The sequence below is a fragment of the Corvus brachyrhynchos genome, unplaced genomic scaffold, assembly GCF_000691975.1.
Source record: "Corvus brachyrhynchos isolate BGI_N302 unplaced genomic scaffold, ASM69197v1 scaffold80, whole genome shotgun sequence".
NCBI classification, from domain to species: Eukaryota; Metazoa; Chordata; class Aves; order Passeriformes; family Corvidae; genus Corvus; species Corvus brachyrhynchos.
The window spans coordinates 11,714,566-11,737,853 of record NW_008236769.1 but is presented as its reverse complement, the minus strand read 5'-3'; the positions used below and the strand labels follow the sequence as shown (position 1 = coordinate 11,737,853).

At 36.4% G+C, this 23,288-nt stretch overlaps 1 protein-coding gene across 1 annotated transcript in view; it reads right to left on the bottom strand.

Annotated features, from left to right (window-relative positions):
- POLN (DNA polymerase nu) overlaps positions 1–23,288 on the bottom strand; it is a 103,225-nt gene that overhangs the window by 54,420 nt on the left and 25,517 nt on the right. Inside the window, exons 9-17 of the mRNA XM_008645092.2 lie at positions 22,991–23,059; positions 21,530–21,590; positions 21,256–21,320; positions 20,385–20,468; positions 19,887–19,976; positions 17,782–17,838; positions 16,860–16,913; positions 16,555–16,620; positions 906–963 (exon numbers count right to left, since the gene is read on the bottom strand). Coding sequence (XP_008643314.2) covers positions 906–963; positions 16,555–16,620; positions 16,860–16,913; positions 17,782–17,838; positions 19,887–19,976; positions 20,385–20,468; positions 21,256–21,320; positions 21,530–21,590; positions 22,991–23,059 — 604 coding nt within the window. The remainder of the gene's footprint in view (positions 1–905; positions 964–16,554; positions 16,621–16,859; positions 16,914–17,781; positions 17,839–19,886; positions 19,977–20,384; positions 20,469–21,255; positions 21,321–21,529; positions 21,591–22,990; positions 23,060–23,288) is intronic.

The following is a 23,288-nucleotide window of genomic DNA, read 5'->3' as shown; positions in this document are numbered from 1 at the left end:
TGTGGTCAGTATAAAAGTGAAGAAAACAGAAAAAAAAGTGTCTTGACACAGGAAAAACTTAGAAATACATTTCTGAGAAGCGCATAAGATCATTAACAAAATCTCCAAAGTTTCATGTGCTACAGTTATGCCCAGAACCTCAGGTTTATGCTGCCCCTGCTGACACAGTTTTTTATAGCAACTTTTAAAAAATACCTATAAAACTGAATCATGTCGATAAAACTATTATCAAAATTTTACATTATCTTCCATAGCCTCCTGTTTAATGACCTTTATTATTTCCAACAGAGGGAGTGAATAGCTGTGAAAAGGCAAGGCTTGCCCTTAGCAGAGAACCAAGCACCACAGTGAGCAGCACTGCCCAGCTGTGGCCGCAGGCATTCAAGGAGAATGTATGTTCCAAAGTCTCTCTCTTATATTTGAGTCTGCTACTGTGCATTTCTCTCTTTATCACTTGGCTCATGCTTTTCTAGACTTTACTTTGATTCTCTCTGAACCATCTGCTTTAAATCCACTTCTGTTATCAAAAATAACACTAACTACTGGTGTTTAGATGTGAGTATTATTAAGATGACCCAGCTTAAACATTGACTGAGACAGAGCCTTATGAGCTGAATGCACACAAAATCATCCCTAGGATATTTAAGATGCATAATTTCATCTGGAAAAAGTGAGAGAAACAAAAAAATCCCTAAAAGCTTGTAACTATTTAGATCAGGGCTGAAACACCAAACTTTTTTTCAGGAACAACCAGAAAAAGTAATTGGTTTAACTGCTAATGTATAACAAAGCATTGATCATCTGTTATTTAATGCTGGAGCTATCAGTCTATATAAAAATATAATACCACTCGGTAAAATAATTAGATAAAACTGTCTTTTCATCTTAATAAAAACACAGCTTACCTTTTATGTACTGTTTCTTTGTAATTGTAACTGGATGTTTAGAGATACCTTGAATGTTCTACAAACAGGAAGAATAAAAAGGCTTAGTAAGTGCAAGTTTATGAAAATATGTTTATGAGCAGTTTATTAACAGCATTAGTGATACTAGTGCCAACAAGTTTTTCCCATATAAGAAGTAAGAATAACCACTTTGCCTTTCAAAGGAATCTTCACACTCTGCATCTGCAGACACTTTTGAATATTTGCTCTTCCTTGAAAACTGGAAGCTTCTAAGAACAATTTCTCATTGGCAGCCTTTGCAAAGACTAATCTCTGGATGCACCATAGAAGATAATTGGTAATCCAATAAAAATAATTTTATTCTTATTTTAACCTGTGTCTTTTAGATATAGTGCATTACTTCTGTGCAAAGAACACATGTGAATCTTGCCTGAAGTCTAAAGGAACTGAATATTCTTCAGCCTCTAGGATTTTTTTCTAGTATCTATTCCTACTTTTTTGAAATGCATGATAAAATAAATATAGAACTCTTTACTGGCTACAGTACATCAGTACAGGTTAAAAACTAGAGCTAATTTTATCAATCAACATGCAGGATGAGGATCAGCAGAAGATTTTTTTTTAAGATCTGGGTTCATACACCTCTGGTAAAGCATCAAAGATGCACATGACAACTCCTTTCTGTTATTTTGTGTCATTATGACTCTTTATCTAGAAAAGTAACATATGACAAGAGAATGTGTATCAAGCTCTGATCTTGTCATTCCATGTAATTAATTTGCAAATGGTTCAGGAATTAGATGATCATACTAATATTATGTAATACTGGGAATTCAGAGGGTGGGAATAGTGCTTATAATTTCCAAATCAGAATGATAATTTTCTATGCAATTTTCAACTCAAAATTATAATTTTAAACTTGAGGGATGTAACAAGACAGCAAAAGATATTGAAATTTAAAGCAGAAGCAAAAGAACAAAATCCCCAAACCACAACAGTATCATTCCTAGTTTTAGTACCACCCTTAAAGTTGTACAGTTAAAAATATTAAAGTTGAACACCTGCCACAGCACCATACAGAGAGAGAGATAGGAAACTACCACATAACATACAGAATACTTTCACAGCATGGGTTAAAAATAGGAACACTGCTCTTGGTCCACCAATACCCAGAATAAACACTTGCCAACTGGAATATTTTATTCTTTAGCTTCTAGAAACATTTAAAAATACCATTGTGGCAATGTTTACTGTAATGTATATTTTAAAATCATATTTTGAAGCAAGTGGTTATTTAATCTGTACATAAAACTAACATTCCTATTGGGAACTATTGATTTCCACCAATAACAAGTTGGGGAGAATCAGTGCCCAGGTATTATTCAGTGTACGAATAATAGGCAGTTTGAGTGGCCATGGAATCTAGTAGATCCTCAGAAATTCAGAAAATTTAGTCCTTTATTATGTACCTGGACATGAATAAAAGTGGGAGCCTAATTTTACACACATTAAAAAAAAGTTAATTCTGACTTACAGAACTATTCTAACAGAGGCTGTAGAGGGCCTTTTCATTTGGCTCTGCACTGGTATTGTGACATGTACTTAGTCAGGCAATTTCCAGCACAAGTAAGAATTGTTTATAGTTACTCTAACTGCTGTTTTTCCTTGTCTCATTAGCTTCAAAATCCTGAACAAATTGAATTTTAAAAAACACAGTATTTCAGGATCTATCTACAATGTAAAAATAAATCACTATATTGCTATCTTGTTTTTATTGCGAGCATCTGTACAAAGTCTGCTTTCAATGCAATTTTAAAAGCGTTACTAATAATTCTGGAAAAGACTAATAAGTAATTACAAGTGCAAAATGTCTTTTCACTTGTAAATTAGTTAACAACTCATAATTTGAATAGATCTTCAGAAAAGAGGTAACTCAAGAAACATGAGAGTTGTAATGCTCATCTTCAAGCTATTGGAATAGTTTAACACATCCCTCTCATCTAATTTTAGATTAACTAATTTTAGGCAAGTTGTTGGCCTAAACTAGCTGTGTAGAATCCCTCCATAGCCAGCAAAGACAGGAATCCCAGTGGGTAGTTCAACCTATCTGTATAAGACACATACTGACAAGTCGTCCTAAGGTTCCCCTGGAGGTGATGTATTCTAAGATTTAGATCATCAAATCTGATGAGATAAATTTACTCTACATGTTTAAAGGAATAGAGAAATAAGGAGACAATCTCACAAGAGTCTTCCAAATAGCAAGCTTTCCTCTGCTTGAGTCAGGTGACTGTTTTACAGTATCAGAAGTGGAAAATTAATGTGGCTTAGGCAAATTATTATCACCACCTTGGACTACATAATACAGCCTGTATTTTTGCTTTCATGTGTATATTTCAAGTATTTCTGCAAATCCTTCACAGATCGAATCTGAGATGTGACTATTCTGCCTTATTGTTAGAAAAGGGTATCCACATTTTGTTAGATGTAACAGAGAAACAAAATTGCCCTCCCTGAAAAATCACATTCCAACAGACAAGAAGGAATACTTGATACAGTGTGGTGGAAAAGCTGGTTGTGGAAGTTAACTATTGTAATACTTCATTGTTTCTGAGTGAGGGGAAAAAAAAATTAGGCTACTCTAGTAGATGGTTAATAAGAAAACCCTAGCAGTATTTTTTTAAAAACTAAAAAACATGAAAAAATAACTAAAATAAAATAATTATTTTAATATAAAAGGCCATAATCCAAAATTAACTTCCAGCAGTTCCAACTGATAGAAGGATAGATGAAGCCAAGGTCCCAGTTTCAATATGTCTGAAAGGCTGTGATGATCAGGGGAGATTTCTAAAGAAAGCAACTGTCACTCCTATCTTCCATAAGGCCAAGAAGGAAGACTCAGAAAACTACAGGCCAATGAGGTTGTCCTCAGTTCCCAGGAAGATGATGGCACAAATAATCCTAGAAAACATCTGCAAACATATTAAAGTTGAATAGACAGTCTGGGGTAGTCAGCATGGATTTAGAATGGGGAAATCGTGTTTAACCAGTGACAGCCTTGTGCAATGCAGTAACCAGCCCTGTGGATGCAGGGAAAGCAGCAGATGTTGTTTACCTTGACTCCAGCAAGGCTTTCAAAACACTCACTCATAAAAGCCTCAGAGAAGCTGCTGAAGTGCAAGTTAGATAAGTGGACAGCGAGGTGGACTGAAACCCGGCTGAACTGCGGGTCCAAAGGGCTTTGGCGAGTGGCACAAAGACCAGCTGGAGGTCAGTCACTACTGGAGCAGCCCAGGGGCAAATAAGGCCCAACACCTCCATCTATGACCTGGATAACAGGACTGATGCAACCTCAGCAAGATGGCAGGCAATCCAAAACCCTGAAGAGTGCCTGACATGTCAGGTAAGCGATTCAGAGGGATCTCAGGCATCTGGAGAAATGGGTTATCCCACAGAGTTCACAGTCTGGAAGGCAGCTTTGCAGAAAATGACCTGTGGATCATGGTGAAGAACAAGTTGAGCATAAACCAGTAATGAGCCTTTGTACCCAGGAAGGCCAACAGCATCCTGGGCTGCATCAGGAAGAACATGACCAGCAGGCCAAGTGACAACAATCCTTGTCCTCTACTCAGAATGCCTGATGGGTGCATGTAAAGAAGACAGAGCCAGGTTCTTCTCACTGATGCCCGATGACAGGACAAGAGGTGACAATCAGAAACCATTACAGGAAATTCCATTAATGTAAGAAAAACTTTCCTACTGTGACAATGGTCAAATACTGGAATAGGCTGCCCAGAGGAGTTCCGAAACCTCCATCCTTGGAGATGTTCAAACCTTCACTAGACAATCTCCAGCAGTCCTGGCAAGGAGACTCAGAACCGATGGACTCTGGATGTCTCTCTTAAAGCCTCACAAACACAGCTTCAGGCCTTGAAAAAATGATGCTCTAATCCATAAGGAAAGTCACTGTATCCAAGGAGAGTAGAATTATCAATGAAACAATACCTAATCAAAATCAAACAAATAGACAGTTTCCCAGTTGTACGAGTTTCTTCTCAGTCAGTTAGACTCTGTTGAGCTTTCTATTTTGGTATCCAACATTCTACATCTTCATTTGCCATTGATTTTTTATTCCTTCCTAGATTAAAACCAGTATGCTATTTCAGTTCTTTCCAAGGACTACAGTATACAGACATATATTGGATGAACTGCCTTTCAATTCAGAGTAGTTAGACTTCACCTAATCTCAGAGACCAGTGGTGCATTTTAAATATTTCTCACTCTTCATCAAGTAGGGTTGCTGATCATGTTTCCTATAATTCCCTTTTCTGTTTTTTATATGGCATCAGCTAACCCATACATCTCTCTTCCTCTCTATTTACATTTTCAGTAGCATAAACTGCTATTTTGAACAAGTAACCTCCATCAACCCCAGTGACTCTCAGAATAGACATCCATGTCTGTATACAAAGGCATCAATAGCTATATGCATTTTTTTTTTAACTACCAAATGGCTCATTAATCTATAACTACCCAGATCTGCATTTCTAAACCTCTATGGAATATGTCCATCTAAATACCTACAAGCTGCAGGGAGGGGAACAAAGCAATGTAACACGTAGTTACTGAAATAAATAGGAATGTGCAGAGGTGGCTGCTGACTATTCTTTGGGCACTTGATTCTGACTAATTCCCCCACTGTTCTAAGGCCTTACTTAAAAATAAGAATGGAGACAAAACTTACTACTAAAATAAGAGTATCCATTCATAAATGCATACAGGGTGGATGTGTCATGAGGGAAGTTAAAAAATAGCCAAGAGCTAGACCAAGCAGATATAAGGAAGGAGTTAGACCAGGTAAAGTTATCATGTACATATCCTTTGATGTGGTGACCAAACCACCTGCTGTTAGCGAGGCACAGTGCCAAACACTAGAGCAAAATAAAGGAATTAATTATTGTTTTACAGTGGGTACCAGTGCAAACAAATAGCAAAAACTAGTTGCATTTCTTGTAAGCAATAAAATTTACTGGGACTGTGATCTTGTTAGATTTAATTACTCTAATAGATGTTGCTTCAGGAAACCAATTATTTCCTCATACTTGAGAAATACACTGATTTTCTTTTCCATTTGAAAAAAGTTCAGAGCAGCAAAATTCTACTTTCTATCATGGAATGTAGCACTCCAGCAAAAATTGAAGCATTATAAGTCGAAAGTTTCTGCAGTTCTCTTAGCAACTTCTTCTCCAGAAAGTTTATTAGAATAATTAGGCCACAACTATTCTCTTTGAATAGTTTCTTTGAACATGAACTCAGCTCTACACAATGAAACATGAAGTAAGCTTTTTAATCCATGGCATCTGTTTGATGACTAGCATTGTAATACTTTTGGAGCAGAAGTAAGACTTTGGTCTGTAAGACCAGACTTCATTACAATGCTAATAGATACGTAGATGACAAGTCCTTTGAGCTTTATATTCTAAATTTCGAATTACTTTTTAATTTTTTTAATTTTTGTTATTCTTTACTTTTCTCTCTGGTTTATTTGCTTCTTCAAAATTATCTCACTCCTTCTCCTTCTTTTTCAGTTGTCTTTTCTTGCTCTACATGGGACCACACCTACTGATAAACTGTGCTCTCACACCTCATTTGATCAGTTTGAGAAGAAAGGTAAGCACAGGTTCAGTGAGCTACTTCCTTAACAATCAACACTCCACTTGCTCCGTTGCTAAAGGCCAAAGCCATTGTAGAACTATCAAGGAAAACTTTACCCTGCCCAGAAGAGCATTTTTTGCAATGCAGAACAAGAAGACTGAATCCTGAGGGCACTCACAACATCAAATTCACTCAATTTATCTGGCATCTGCAAAGCTGGAGGCGACTCACTCATGAGAAATTACACAGAAAGAATAATTTTTAAAAGACTTTGGGAAAATTGCCGCATTTAATTGTTGCACATAGCAGCATTAACTTATACTTGTAAAGGAATAAACAGTTATTTTCTGTGACTTCTATATGAAACACAATTTCAAGACAGTCTGGAGACATAATTCTCAAAATATGGCACGCATCTCAATAAACAGAGAAAATAGGAAAATGAACAAGGTCACCATACCAATGCCAGCCTGGTATGGACATGCACATGCATTCCTTCAGAAATCTTGACTTGTCTGCAATTGCCACCTAGTGGCTTGTGGAAAACTAAGGACATCTGTTTTCCTTGTCAAAAACCACAGAACCATATAGACTTCTGGAGAAGGTTTCCCTCATTTTTGGTACTTGTTTCTACTTTTCAGCCCAGAACAATCAATCAAGGGTAAGGCACTCCCCTCTTGCGTTACCCAGCAGCAAAGAATTATCAAGGTTTTAGACATCAGACAAGTGGGAAACTTAGAGGTAAATCATCCTATTCCCACAAGTTTAATCAGCTTTGAAAGATGTGAATACAGGGAAAGGAAAAAAGAGCAACCAAAATTAATGACTTCTTACTTCAGAGAGTAGGCCATATTCTGCCATATTCCCTGAAATTTAGACCTGGCAATGATCTCAGCTAATAAAGATACAGCAGCACATGAAAAAGGTTTTGATGAGTGATTTTTAAAATGAAAAGAAAATTATTTTACTCACTGATTTGAGTAAAATCTCTGTGTTCTGTGACAAATATTTTGTCAAATCATGGGTTCAGCCCAGATTCTTGGCAACATACTGACAGATTACTCACCTTTGCATAGTAAGCAAGGGAGTTTGTATAGACATAGCTCTTTGCATCTTTAAGGAGAAAAAGACTGCTTTTATTTCCCATAAATAAACTGACTACATTTTATTACTTATTTAATTTCATTTTCCTGAAAGAAAATTATACACAGAATACTCACTCTGTTACACTAAAATTCATTAATATGGGAAGCTCAAACTCTGGGATGAACTCCAAGGAGATATGATTTGGTTTTGGTGAAATAAAACCATTGCTAAGGCATTGAGATAACGACCCTTTGAGTGGCAGCTGGAGCTAGTAAATATTGTATAGCTGTAGATTAGCTGCATATTATATAGTTTTTTAATTAAACAGTGTCAAGGCAATATTGTCCAAAGGTAAAAATACCAGACCTCTAACCACACAAAAAATTACAAGAGCTCCAGGCTGTAGGAATTTGCTGTTAAAAGAAAAGATGTAACAGTTGTTTTACAAAAAGAGTAAAATTTAACATCTCAAACAAGATTGTTCCACATACTGAGGAATTTACTCAGCATATGTTAGCAGGAAATTCCTCTTGTAAGGCTGTGAACAGGAAGCTAGTTGCAGGAGTTAAAAGAAACCTAAATAAGTAATGTCTCTTTCGATCACAGTGAGGAAAGGACAGTTCCTGGCTTTACAGAGGTGGTCCTTATACTGTAAGTTCCCGAGAGTCAGAGCCAGCAGATGATCATGCTGGAACAGGAGAACTAAGGACAACAAGGCCACGTGGCAGTCAGCACGATGACCTGTGTCCTATTCTGTCTCTCTTCAGCAACCCTTATACGAACCACTAATTTTTTTCCACTGTTGTTCCCAACTTGAGAGAGCACCTCCAAAACTGCACAAAGTTTCCTGAGGCTTTATGAAAGATTGCTGAGGAAATAAAGAATTGGCAAATTTTCCACTTCTTGGCACAGAAACAAAAATTGTCAGCAGAGAAGGATGAATACAATAGGAATGTAGAGCTACTGAGATAATTTTCTGTATTTCCTTGGAATGCCAATGACAAAGCTTTAGAAAATCATTACTGTGTGAAAACTGGACTATCCAAGAAGTCTCTTTTAATCTACCTAACTTCTGATCTTCTCCTATAAACCATTTCTTTTTATCTTTCTGCATTTCTGTCCCCTTCATTTTTGTCTTGTCAGACCTCTCAGATCTTTTCATGTTTTCTGAGACACGAATTGGAAGAAGATTGTACAGTAGAATATTACATAGCAAAATAAACTATTTAAATGCTTTTGCTATGTTAAAACATAATGAAATCTATGCTGACATCAGAGTTAAGACTGTATTTTGTCCTTGCAAAAAGGAATTCAGATATTAGAGAAATATAGCAACACTTCTCCCTTTTGAGAGCTTGTAAGACAAGACATAATTCGTGTGTCTGAGATTTTTATTTTAACTGTCCTGTCAGAACATAAGTCTCCAAGCTCTGAGTAGTTCCTAAAGTGTATACCTCGAACAACTCCCTCAAATGGAGTAATTCATATGAAAAACAAAAAAAATCTTCAGGCAGAATTTCTCAAATATTAATCAATTCACAAGAGGTTCCAACAGAAAACTTAAAAACAAATAGACACACAGATATTTAATATAAGGATCACATATATATTTGTGCATATTGCTGAATATTCAATTTGAGCTACTGCCTTATGAATGAGGACAGTAAAATTTACCTCAGTAGGACATGGGCCCCATGAAACTCCTCAGAGCTTACAGAGGTACAGTGACTCTGACCAGTGGAAACATCAGGGCATGCTGCATATACCAACCTCAGGCATAAGAAAAGTGCCCAGCCAGGAGTTGAAATGTGAATAGATAAACAGTAGCAGAACAAAGATTGTGACAGACTATGAGGGAATGGCACCAATTGTTTCCTGTAACCTAAGCACCATGCTAATATTGCTCTTAAACTATTCTCAAATTACGTGGAATCAGACTTAATAAAATTCTAAGAAACACAACAAAGTGCGTAGATTAACTTACGTAACAGAATACTTCAAGTAATAGATATTACTATAATTACTTCACTTTAAAACACCTTTGAATTTGTAAGGTCGTGAAAGCTACACAAAACAAGTTTTTTAGCAAAGATGATACTAATTTTGATTCTTCTTAGCTCTGTGCTCCAATCATATTAATATTATGGAGAAAAATAACCTGGCAGTAGCACTAGTATTCCAAGATGAATTTCTAAAACATGATCATAGCTTTGGCTTTTACCTGTAGCATTCCCAAAACATTGCTGGCAAAGGCCATTTAAAGGATAAAATAAATCAGCATATAATCAACAACCTTAACAATGCCCACTTATAGCAGTAAATGCTCAAGTGCTGACAATTTAATTTATACATATAGGATTGAAATATATCATCTTCTAATTTTAAAGAAACAAGTGGAAGTATGCAGTGCTGTCATCTCTCTAGCATAGGAAAATTTTAGAGGAACTTTTTTTCTCCCATTTCTACAAATTTAAGCTTCTCTGAGAATTTCTTTTGCCAGAAACTAAAGGACAGTTGTGGAGGCCAGCAAGCCTACGGTACAAGGAACTAAGAGAGTCAGCTGGTGAGACAGTCCCTGGTACCAGAGAATCCTCCCTAGGGTAGGGTGACCAGAAAGGCTTCTCTCAGAATGCTTTGCCCTGCTGCGGTAATATACCCCAGTTCTGCTCCCTTGGTTGGCTTGTGAGCCTCTCCGCCCCCTTGTTACCTTATTTGTCCCACGCCATAGAAAGTCCTCCACTCCAGGTTCCCCCCACCGGTCTTTGCCCCTGGAATCCTTCACAGTGTGGAAGCAATAAACTGCTCCTGTGGAACTCTATGCAAAGCCCCTTCCTGCCTCTTTGCTGCTGACCCGTATTACTGAAGCTGTGCGTGCGTTTGTGTGCGCGGCTGATGCTGCTGAGCGCCTTCGCTTTGGAGACGCTTCTGGAAGATCGCAGCACCTCGTGCTCCAGCACAGAAGCTGCAGAGCCCGGGATAGCAATAGACAGTGAAGGAGGATTTCAGCCTCCATAGCCAATATTTCATAATGTGCTAAAACTGATTTGGCCAATATTTTTCCAAGTTGTATAGAATCTTTCATTTTTGAACTGTCAATTTTAATTGCTCTGTTTGTTTCTGTGCTTATGTTTAGCTTGTAGAAGAAAAAATGACAGACTATCTTACCCTGCATAAATAAAATGCAAGTATATTTTATGCAATTACTGCAAAGAAGCAGATTTATACTGTCTGCACATTACCTTTCTTTAAATAACACACAGAACAATTATAAAGATAATCCGAAACAGAAGAGGACAGGATTGAACTGCTTGTTTCTAGAAAATTACAGCCCAGATGATGCTACAAGCTTTACTGAGCCAAATTATGCTATAAAATTTTGTCCATGTATTGGATACACCACACTCACCATGAGATAAATTAATCTATACAAATCAGGAGCATTACAAGAGAGAATGCCAAAGATGTGCATGTATCATAGAAAAGGACACTGTAGTCCAGATGCTGGGAGAACAAGGGTCTGTAATGAAGAAACCTTGTTTCTGCATTTGGGTAATAAATCAACACAATGATGTTCTAGAGCATCAGATATGAGTGTTATGATATGACCAACAGTGACCTTCTATACTACAGCTGTCACACTAGTACCTAAGAACTTTCTATTGCAATGTTAAGGTAGTGTAAAATTTCATCCTGAAAATGTAATTGGACCAAAGTCTTGTCAACATGCCCATTCAGTCATTTTAAAGTACAATTTTCCTGTCATAAAACAAACTGTGATGAGTGAGGAAGAGGAAATAGAGAACTTCTGTCTCCAACACTGTAAATACAGTTTCTTGAAGCCTTCACTAAGATTACTTTTAAAAAAACTAAGCAACAACAAAAGAGACTATAAAAACATCATGACTCTACTCATAAAATGAGATACTATTTTAGCGCTATTAGTGCAGTCATAATCACCATATGACTCAAGAGTGTTTATTGGAATAAACATACTGAAAAGAAATATGGCACAAAAATATGTTCTGAATGCAAAAAATACTCAGAGAACACCAACCAACCACAACAATCAGCATGCATACTCTGGCTTTCTCTAACTGCACGTCAGCTCATCTGAGTGACAGGGGTTTGTACTGACTAGAAAATACAACATTAAATTGCTTTAATTCAAAGGCCCAAGAAAGCACAGACACATTCTCATATCTGTTAAGATAATCTACCCTTGTTTTAAGCAAAGCCCACATTAGCCTAGATGATATTATAGAAGACTTTGGACTATATATATATATATATATATTTGTATATTTGGACAATTTATACAGAAGACTTTTTACATGAACCTGTGATGTGTCTGACGTGTCTCTATCCCCAGTGCTTTCCAATAAACATACGTAAAAAAAAATAGCTAACACATTCCAAGACCAATGAAAATGTAAGGCCCATACCATTTGTCCATCTTAAGTAAATATTCTTCTCAGTTGGACAAAGTATGAACAAGTTTACAAAAATCTTACTCTTAGCAGTGCAGTTGCAAAAGCAGCCAAGGCCTTGGCTCATTTCAGGGGAGGGGGTTAAAGAAAAAAAGCAAAATGCAGTCATATCCCTGTTCCTAGACTTGGTGTCTGGCTCCTCACATTGCATCAGCCTCTGCCAAACCGTCTAAAAGCTGTGAAAGAAAGGGGCAGGGATAAAACAAGACACTGTAGAATCTCATCACAATTGAAACACCTTGTAGAACATTTCTGCTGGAATCTGAGTACAGACTTCAAACTTGCAGAAAGAATATTTGCAGTATCACACATCAGCCTGTAGCCTTAATGAGGCCTTGGACAAAATGCCTGAAATTTGAGAGCTGTCACAACGGCTTCGGTAGCACGATTCTGTCAGACCACCCTGCTAGGAGTGAGCATGTGGGGATGTCAAAATGTAAAACCTATTGGGATTCTGCTACAAAAGGGAGATAAACAGGCAGGATCTCATCCACACTGTCCAGAAACAATCCCAAAACTACCTCAAAACCACATTTCCATTTTACCTCAGAGAAAACTAGTCTATTCACTCCAAAAAAACATAGCCCAGAGGGGAAATAACACAGATACAGTATGGATAATCAGAAATACTGGTTTGCTAAGTTAATTGAGAGAACAGACTTATTTTGGATGGCAGTTGCTCAGAGGGGCCTCTACTTCAAGGGATTGTCTCTCCCCTTAGAATAAAAACCAGATGGGTAAATTCATTATTCATATTCCAAACACTACTTGCAACACACATTTTCTAACAAACAAGCATGTAATTCTCTATTGTGCATTCACCACCAGAAAATCTTATATCTGTTGAAGAGACTGAGATACATTCAATATTTCAGGTTCTTTATGATCCTTCCTTAAGCATGTTAACATTCAATATGCCCTAATTAGTTTCCCTTTCAAACTACATTCCTGATTTCCAAACTATAGGCTAACATGCTTCTTTGACTGATAGGTTAAATTATTTTATTTCTTTGCCGTTTTTGACAAGCTGTAAAAGCATTTTTCCTGAGGACAAATAGGAATGCTTTTTTATTTTTTTCCACTTGCTCCAAGAAGGTGAAAATGTTTATTTATCTTCAGCATAACTTTTTGTTACTAAAAGGAAGGAAATGCTCCCTAAAGGCCACCACTTTATGCTTTTTAGTTTAATGATACAAACATCTTCTGAAGTAGAGAAGCATAAACTCATTAGCAGCATTTCAGTTCTCCCTGCTGCAGAAGCCTGGAGGAAAGAAATCTTAATACAGAATATCTGATTCTAGCACTGAAATTTACATCTTAAACCAAATTGTAACATCTAATTGTATGCAATCTTTACATCTCAAGTTAGGATTTCTCTCTTTTCATTCTGAAAGGGGCTTGATCTTAATTGGGTTTAAGCTTTTCCACTCATGTCTTGACTTATTTCTGCTTTAAAATATGAGAGGCTGAAAAAATGTATTTCCAGGTGGGTTTGGAGAACATAAACAAGCTTCTATGAAGGTCATAAATATATCTAATAGGAAAGTTATCTATGAGCAATATAAAAAAGAGAATCCTAATGTAGACAAGACTAATATATTTATACAAAAGCTATTTGAAAATAACATATTCAAATATTAAACCTAATTAAATTCCCCTAATAGTCATAAGCAATCCATCATAGAGAAAAAAAATAACTACCCTATGGATACATTATAAAATAATTTGCAGGGTTTATATTTACTTCTATGTTTCAGATACTCAGGTTCTCCAAGAGCAGCAAATAGACACCTACAATGCAGTCACTGGAGACTGCAAGATCAAATGTATCCCTGTTTAACAATAATACATTAACACTGTTATTTGTGAAAAACATATGATTTATACAGCACACATATCGTAGAAGAAGCAGCCAAATGAGAAGAAATGAAGTGCACAGTTAAACTAAAGTAGATGAACACATGGAGAGCCACTGAAGTAAAGTGCTGCTAAGAAACCCCCTCTAAGTTGCTACAACATAAAAGTCATAAAAATTCATGTGAATAAACTTATCTATTGAGAAAAACCCACATAAAGCCAAAAATATACATCATCTGTATATCAAATGTGAAACTGTCTGAAAGAAGATGACAGTAGAGTTTATCTGAAAAAGAAATACTGCTCTGTATCTAATGTTTAGTCATTTCCCCTCAAACCTGTAAGTAAATCCCTCCTGGACTCCATTAAATGCCTTAAAGGAAAGAGGACAGATAGATCCATTACCTTTACAAAACAAAAGAAAGAAAAAGAAACCTTTGTTTGGAATCCCATCTCTCAGAAGCACTGTAGAATATGGGATGTTTTTCCATTTGAATTCTCACAGTATCTGATTCACGCTTATCTTTTGCTTTAATCCCTTGTTAAAGCATTTTAAAACAGTTAAAAATAAACTACCTCAGCAAAAATTCAGCTAAAATTTGACATAATATCATAGTAACTGCAAAAATATCTCCAGTATTTATGATTTCTGGCAAGAATCTTCCCAATCCTTTAACACTTAGCAAAGTGACTGGGCACTGCAGTGTATCTTCTATATCAATAAGTGATTCAGAAACAGATGGTATAAGTTCCATAAACATTTCAAACAAAAAAAGCCATGCCAATGTTTTTCCTTAGAAGGAAAAGGCAGCCTTAGGCAGCCCTGGATGCTAACTTTAGCAGCATTATTTTGAAGAAAATCAACTTCTAAGAAAAATAGATTCATGTCCTTTTCATTATGATGGGCCAAAGATCACTTTGTGTTGTATGTGGTTGTTCAAGACAGCTGTCTGTTCAGCTCTGACTTGGAAATGCCTGAGCATCACATCAGAGACTTCAGCAAACTGTGACCTTCATGATCATCTTTTCCATTTTCCCATCACTTTCTCCCATCTGGTTGCATGAGAAGAGAGAGCAGCAGTAACACTTCCCCATTGTGTTGTTAATTCAGAATCATTGTGTTGTTAATTCAGAATCCTAAACACTGATTTTTGTTCAACAAAAGAGCACAAGCACTTCCTATAAATTGTTTGATGACAAACTGTAAGGGAATATGGACCATGAGGGTAGGAAGATGTAAATGAAACCTGAACTGTGAAGACAGGTGAAGGAAGAGCTAAGGAAGTCACCAGTATGGTGAGGGCGAGAACTCCCAGGATGGGTTTCTGTCAGAACTCCGAAGTCATCACTCCAGGCAGGACTTGCCAGGAACCACATGAGCCCATGCATGCAAAGTGGTCACAGCTGTTAAAGTTTACATCTCTGCTCCCACACAGAGCTGTGGAAGACCGTGGACTTTCTCCCAAGATTGCAGAAAGCTCCTAATGCCATTTGTACCCACAAAGCTAAAGGCTGGGTCCTGCACAGAGATAAACAGTACCCAAATCTGCACAGATAACAAATGACAACACTTTGGGGCACAAGTTAAAGGGACAAGGACCTCACAGATTCCCTCTAGCCTTCATGAGCCAAGTCCCATCTCTGCATCTGTTCCCAGTCATCCCAGGGCCAGAGGCCAGGTCTTTACTAGAAAAGGCCATGATTAAACCAAACAGAAACTTTCCCCAGTCAGGCAGTCACTACTTTTCTTCTGCTGTTCTCTCACCTACGCCTTGAGCCCCTGGAGCTCTGCAGCCCCATCTCCTCTCACACCAGGTCCTGCACTCTCATCCATGCAGCCATGGGCTGTGACAGAGGGGAACACAAAGGTCTCACCAGTCTGTACAGCCAAAGCACAGCGTGCATCACAAACACCAAGAGAAAAGGGATCATAGAATACATTCAAATATGTCCTTAAAAGACCATTCTGTGGGGGAGAAAAAAAAAAAGATAACCCAAGCCCTCAGCAGTCCAGAATATCAAATAAAACACATTTCAAGCACAAGCATGTACATGGAGATCATTATAGTCAAAGACATGAGAGGAAGCACAGAGCCCAAATGTCACAGTCATATAAGCAAGACTTCCAGAGCACCAGCATTGCCAGCTGAGCCCTTTATTGCTATGAGGCCTGAAGCCAAATTCCAGAAGAAGAGAGCGTCCCTTTTTTCTGTAACACCCACCTTCCAGGGCTCACTGATCTTTTAGAAGGAGTGGTTCATGAACACCAGGAATACATGACAAGGAAGTATTGAGGGTACATGCATTGCTCACAACTGTATTCCTCTACTTCAGGTAATAATGTTAATTCTGATCCACAGATAACACAAAATATTTGTAAGAACATATGTCCTAGAGTAAAATACCCATTTAATAAGCTTTTTCTGTCCATTTAGATACAATACAGCAACTGCTAGACTTGCATGAAAACAAAGATTTCCTGTGTTAAAAAATTACATATTTGTTCAAGTAATATTAATTTTTCATTTCAATTAAAATGCAAATCTTCTAATAAGCTGACTTACAGGATGTTTGGATGAAAGTCTGCCAGTCACAGTTCCTGTTTGATTCCAAGTAGAGGAAATAAATCCCTTTAATCAAGTAAAATAAAAAACAACAAAAAAATGAAGACACACTGCTAAATTTTATTTAATATAAGTATCAAAATTAAGTAACAGAAATAAAAGTAATAAAAATTCACTGCAATCAAAACAAGAAAATAAAAAAGAAATACTTTTAAAATTACCATGTATAAAAGTTCTTAACCTGTAAACACTGCAATCACCTCACATCTTTTTAGGACTTTACAAGCTACTGTATATATTTCTACCTTTTTCATGCATGTTCGCAGTCCATCCACATAAGTTGATTTCATCTTATGAACCTAAAATACAAAAAATTTAAGATAGATGTTTATTTACAAAAATAAGGAATTTTTCAAATTAAAGATCCTAATTTCCAAATGCATCTTGTTTGTAGACTTTTCTTTTTTAAAGACAGTTTTATCCTAGGAAATAATGGATTTATACTCACTAATAGCTTAACCTATTCACATAAGTTGGGTAAGTGCTTGGTTATAACCTAAAGCCGGGGCTTTGCAGATACTATTAAATGAACTATTGGAATTTATTATTTTACATCTTATATCTCCAGCTCAATAAAGTACATGCAAACAAACACACACAAAAAGCCACAAATTATTAAAAAAAAAAAATCTGAACCAAACACAAACCCACACTTTTAAACTTTTTTTTTATTTTTTTTAAATTCTTGGAAGCTCATTCACTGAAAATGTCAAGATTAAGTGTGGGAGCAGACTAACTAGTTGGTTTTGGATTTTCAGGTGGCTCGTCACCCCAAAATCCCCTACAAACAGTTATCTCCTTCACTTTATGCAAAGCATTTCTTCAGAACTCAAAAAATAAATGTTTTGCTCTAAATATGCTTTACAGCACTACACAAATTTAACAGTATTAATTATTAAGAGAACACAAATTTAACAGAATTAACATTATTACCGGAAGTTTTCCAATTGTTTTTGCAACCAAGTTGTTTGCTAGCTATAATCTAGCATAGTGTAAAACAACCATAAACATTTAAATTTAAAACCTTAAGAATACTGACTACAAATTAGTATTTGAATGAATTTTCACTAGAGCCACCTTATTTATTTGTTTAACTATGAATATGTTATCTGCCTTGCTAAATTTTGCTTCAGTGCAGCTACACTTTGTGAAAAAATATCAGCTCACCTGGCGGTATTCTAAAATTATCTTAGGCAAAGGGTGAAGATCTTGCAATTTATTTAGCTGCAAAATCAAGAATGTGAATTACTGACATACTTTTCTTTAAGTTATATTATTAAACAAACCTTAACAGAATACATTTCGGAGGAAGAAATTTTCTTGACAAGCTGAATGGACAAAATACTGGCTGATGGATGATGTCCTACAAGCAATCCCACCCCAGGCCCAAGGAAGCCTCCTTTCATTCCTGCCTTCTTTAGGAAGGCTGGAGATTACTCCTCCCCATTTCATTTTCACTCCTGTCCCAGACAGGGACAAAAAGACTCAGACACAAAAACTTTTTCACAGAAACTTTGAAAATACTGGGGTGTGATGTGTGTGTTATTTATGGCCTTTTGTTTATTTTTTGTGCTATGCAGCATTAATGCAAGAGAGAACACAATAGAAGTAGACAAAATAATACATATATACACACATACATATTTATACACACACAATCCAAGAGGAGAATTTCTCCTGTTCATGCTTTAATAAAAGTTCCAGGAAAACTTCAAGAGAAATTGAAATTGTCAAATTAAAAACCAATAAAATAAAGCATATTTATGATTACTTTGATTGGAAACTGCCAAAAATTCTGTTGAGAAAAAGAATTAAGTTATTAAAATAGAGATTGGATATTTATAGGTACAACAAATAAATACCTGGAACTACAATAGTCCAGGGTGAAAAACACATACAACTACACTACAATGTATCTTTAAAAGCATAAGGGTTTTTTTCTTGCTACCAGGGAGAAACAACATCTTAAGATTAATTGTCTACTATTTATCTCCTGGAAGGCTTCATCCTACCTTTCTCTAAATAACCAAGTCTCAGCAGTTGTTGGAAAGCAAGTACTGGACTACATAAAAGTATTGGTTTGATTACAGCAACAAATCTTACGTCCACACAAAAAGATGACATTAATTCTATTTCACTGATCCCTCCCATTTCCCAAGGCTCTCTGTCACTCTCCAAGATTACATGTTTGATCTATGAAACCTCCTTCTCCTTGAGTAGTGTGTGGATTTAATGGTTATACTGTTGAGGTTACTGGAGATCATATTTGGTAGTTCAGACACTTGACTGAAAAGTGGAATTTCCTCCTTGAGAGATAAATGTTAACCCTTCTACCTTCCCCAAAGACATTCATGTTCAGCAATGAGTTGAGCACTTTACTCTAACTCCTGTGTAAACTGGAGCAATACAGTTGTGGCACCAAATCAGAAACAGGTGCAGCTGCATAGAGGCTTTTTCTCTTCTAAAAAGAATCTCCATTGCTATTATTATATAACAAAATGATTTTTTTTTTTTTAAATGATCTGACAAGGGGAGCAAGAGCACCCCCAGTCAGTTTGCAGATGACACCAAATTGGATGGAAGAGTTGATCTGCTGGAGGGCAGGAAGGCTCCACAGAGGGATCTGGACAGGCTGGATCAATGGGCCAAGGCCAATGGTCTGAGGTTCAACAAGGCCAAGTGCCAGGTCCTGCCCCTGGGTCACAACAACCCCTGCAGTGCTACAGGCTGGGGCAGAGTGGCTGGAAAGGGCACGGTGGAAAAGGACCTGGGGGTGCTGGTTGAGAGTGGCTGAACATGAACCAGGTGTGCCCAACAAGGCCAAGGGCACCTGGCCTGGATCAGCAATAGTGTGTCCAGCAGGACCAGGGCAGTGACCATCATCACCCTGTACTCAGAACTGAGTACTGTGTTCTGTTTTGGACCCCTCATTTCAAAAGGGAGATTGAGATGCTGGAGTGAGTCCAGAGAAGGACAACAGAGCTGGAAAAGGGTCTGGAGCACAAGGCTGATGAGGAACAATTGAAGGAGCTGGGGATGTTTAGCCTGGAGAAAAGGAGGCTCAAGGGGAGACCTTCATTAGCTGCTTTGTTTCTCCCCATCATACAGGGCAACTTTCTTTTCTGGCACAAGTAATTGTAGTACAAATAGTACAATACAAAAATAAATCAAGATCATTAGGAAAACTTAAGATAAATTCCAATTTCACTGTAATAAAACTCAGAAGCCTTGCTAAATCATGCAGCTGGTTTTAAAACCCTTCCCCGTCTCACCACAACTTCTGAGGTGGATACAAGTTGCTGTATTTCAGTTCTGTGAAGTTTCTCACACAGCATATGCAGCTTTAACTTATCAAATAGTACCTACAGTAAGACAATAAATCTTTCAGTGTTTCAAGTGTTAAAATAGAAAGAAAAATTATTGGGTGCTTGAACTTACACAGAAAACAAATTTCAAGGTAAATAGAGTATACTGTAGCAAAGAGAACTAACACAGTATTGAAAAGACCAGATCTTTATTTTTGAGCTACTAAAACAGTAATATATTTACTAAAAATAAATACAGAATTTATGTAAATACATTCAAATACAGATTATTCAACATTGTCATATTCATGAAAAACTGATAGGTCCTTCATTAACATCGGAAAATAAGATAATATAGAAGGAAATCATTCAGAAGTTGTAAGGATACATATACTTAACAGTTCTTCGGTATCAGTAAATTTATAGAACTTACACCTCCTCAAGTAGAAATAGTACAAATATTACCTCTCGGAGTTGACAACTGCTGGTCAAAAGGAATCGTTCTCCAGCAACCTCATGAGCTTCCTGTTCAAGCTCTTTGAGCCGCAACTATAATTTAGGACATCAAAATTATTCTGTTCACATTATTATTTTCTTCAATATCTGCTACTTCTAAGGTTAATGAGAATATTGGACCTTTATTCAGAAATGGAGTACTTGATACTGTGTCATCATTGCTGGCTAACAACATTTGGTTGAATAGATTGCTTATATACTCCTTCATTTTTATTTCTTCATGATCTGGGAAGGGGATTTATTGTAGTAAGAAGTACCGACATTTGTGGTCAAAGAATTTAGGTTACTGAAGCCTATAGAGATCTGTGAGAAGCAGAGCTATACAAATTATTCTGATAAATTAGCAATCTATCGGACCACTATGATTAACTAATCAAATTTTATGTTACAAAGTGGGATTCTCTTGTAGCTATTTTTATCAAAGAACACTCATTTAAAGAGTGTATTGTTCACAAAAAGAGGGAGAGAACTCTATCACTTCTCAGGAAGACAGTTACTGGAAACTGTAGGTTCAGAAAGAGTCATTACCATTTTTACTCTACAACACATAACCCAAAAGGACCTGTGCATTTTGCACTGCAATTTCAGTTCTGCAGCAAGGCTGATGAAGCAGATGTGTCATTTTTACTTGCCTAAATAAATAAGGAAGTACCCTAAAATGTAAATATAATTAGTTTTATTTGTAACAATATACTAAAAGCCCCAAACTATTACATAAAATATGACAAATGTTCCATCTATTTTTAATCAGTTATCCTCAGTAAATGCACAAAGATCATGCTATACAACTTCCAAGAAAAAATATTAATACAAAATTTACCCCTAGGATCTCTGATGTTTTTTTCAGTTCTTGTTTGTTCACATATATTTTGTGTGTTTCCATCACTGTAAATACAATTTTAGGTTAAGAACATTTATAATTGACAATTTCAATCTTACATGCTTCTTAGACTGTAAAATGGAAACTCAAACTCACACAGCTGTTATGAGGCTAAGATAGCATTTCATATTCTGAGGAATTACATCCCACTTGAGCATAGTCAGCAGCTGTGTGAAAATAGTGAAGATTCATATTTTGAACTGAACTTTCATACCTGCCAGAATTTTGATAAGTGGAAGCTCTAATGTGCAAAATAAGTTCCACAAGCCTTGAGCCTGTAAAGTAAGATATAAATACATTCTTCAGTACCAGCTAATTTTGATCTTAAAACATACCCTAGTGTCATTAGGTGAATGCATTTTCCATTGAGGAGTATTTCACTTTCTGTACATTCCCTTTTTGCACAACAACACTGTTTGTGGCATGAAGTACTACTTAGTGTAAATCATAGTGTCTAAATGCTGTTACTAGGAATTCTGCAATAGTAACCATTTTGTACAAGAATGCTAATAAAGAAAGATATATACCTTTTTTTTTTCTTAACAGCTTATTTTTAAATCAATCTTCATTATAATAGGACACACAGTTATCCCTTTTCCTTTGTTCAGCTGAACAATTAAGCAAATATTCATAGTTCATAACTTTGTTTTCATTAGGAAGAAAATAAGAGTTGATAGGGTTATGCTCCCAAATTAGTTACAGAGAACAGAAAGTCTGGTTTTTCTCTAACCACTGAAGCAATCTGACTTTTCTAAAAACTCTTGTAGGCTGGATCTCGGTGTTCCTGTGCCTTTGGTGTTTCCCTGCTGCCTCCCTTCAGATTGTTCACCATGCTGGGCTTCTTGGATATCCACACTTATATGGCTCCATCACCTAATGATCTAAGCCCTACACCTGCTACTAGCAACTTCAAAGAAAATCCCCAGGAAACTGTGATGTCCCCTCCACCAGAACCTAAGCATATCCCTATATCCTGGCACTTTTCCAGGTATATGATCACAGGCAGAAAACAAACACACACACACTAACAGACTTCTTGAGATTTATTCTGAACTGCAATAAGGGGTAAAATAGAATACAATAGTTCACTTGGAAAGGACCTACAAAGACCATCTAGTCCCACTGCCTGGTCAATTCAAGGCTGACTAAAATTTGAAGTATATGATTAAGGGCACTGTCCAAATGCCTCTTAAACACCAACAGGCCTGGGCCATCAACCACCTCTCTGGGAAGCCTGTTCCAGTGTGTGACCAGTGCTTGGCTAACACAATCTAGAACAAAAGATATGCTGAGAGTTTTCATACACAGGTAATACATGGAAAAAAACCAGCTATACTATGTTTTACCTCTGTCAATACTTTTTAGACAGTAACATATAGATTTAAAACACTAAAAGAAAAGTCACAATATTATGAAACTGTCTTGTTCTCAGAATCTTCATTTAATTAACTGTTGTAGAGAAAAAGTTTCTTCTAAAGATTAAGCTTGACGCTCACCATCTCCTTCTAGAAAAAATGGCAAGTTTGATGGGCAATTTATTTTAAATGTTGACTACTAATGTAAACCACTAAGGACTGAAGCATTCTATTATTCCAATTTGAATGAGAAATAATCATTAACTCTCTAATTCGATACTTACATAGTTATTCCTGAGCAAATTCTTTTTATGTCTTACCTTTAAGCCATCAGCAAGGTCCATCATTACATTATAAAGCTTCTCCAAGTTCACACCTAAGTTTTGATACTGATATAAATAAATCAAAAATAAATCAATAACTAACAAAAATACTGCTAACATAAAAATATTTAGACTTTCTTTTTTAATATGTATAAATTGTAAAAATGTGCTTTTCTGTATGCCTTCTGTTAACATTTTAGAAATGTTCTTAGATTTCTGACAAACCCAAATCATTAACACAGCACTACAGATTATGAACATTCCAGATTTTGCCTGTTCCTTTATTTACATTTTG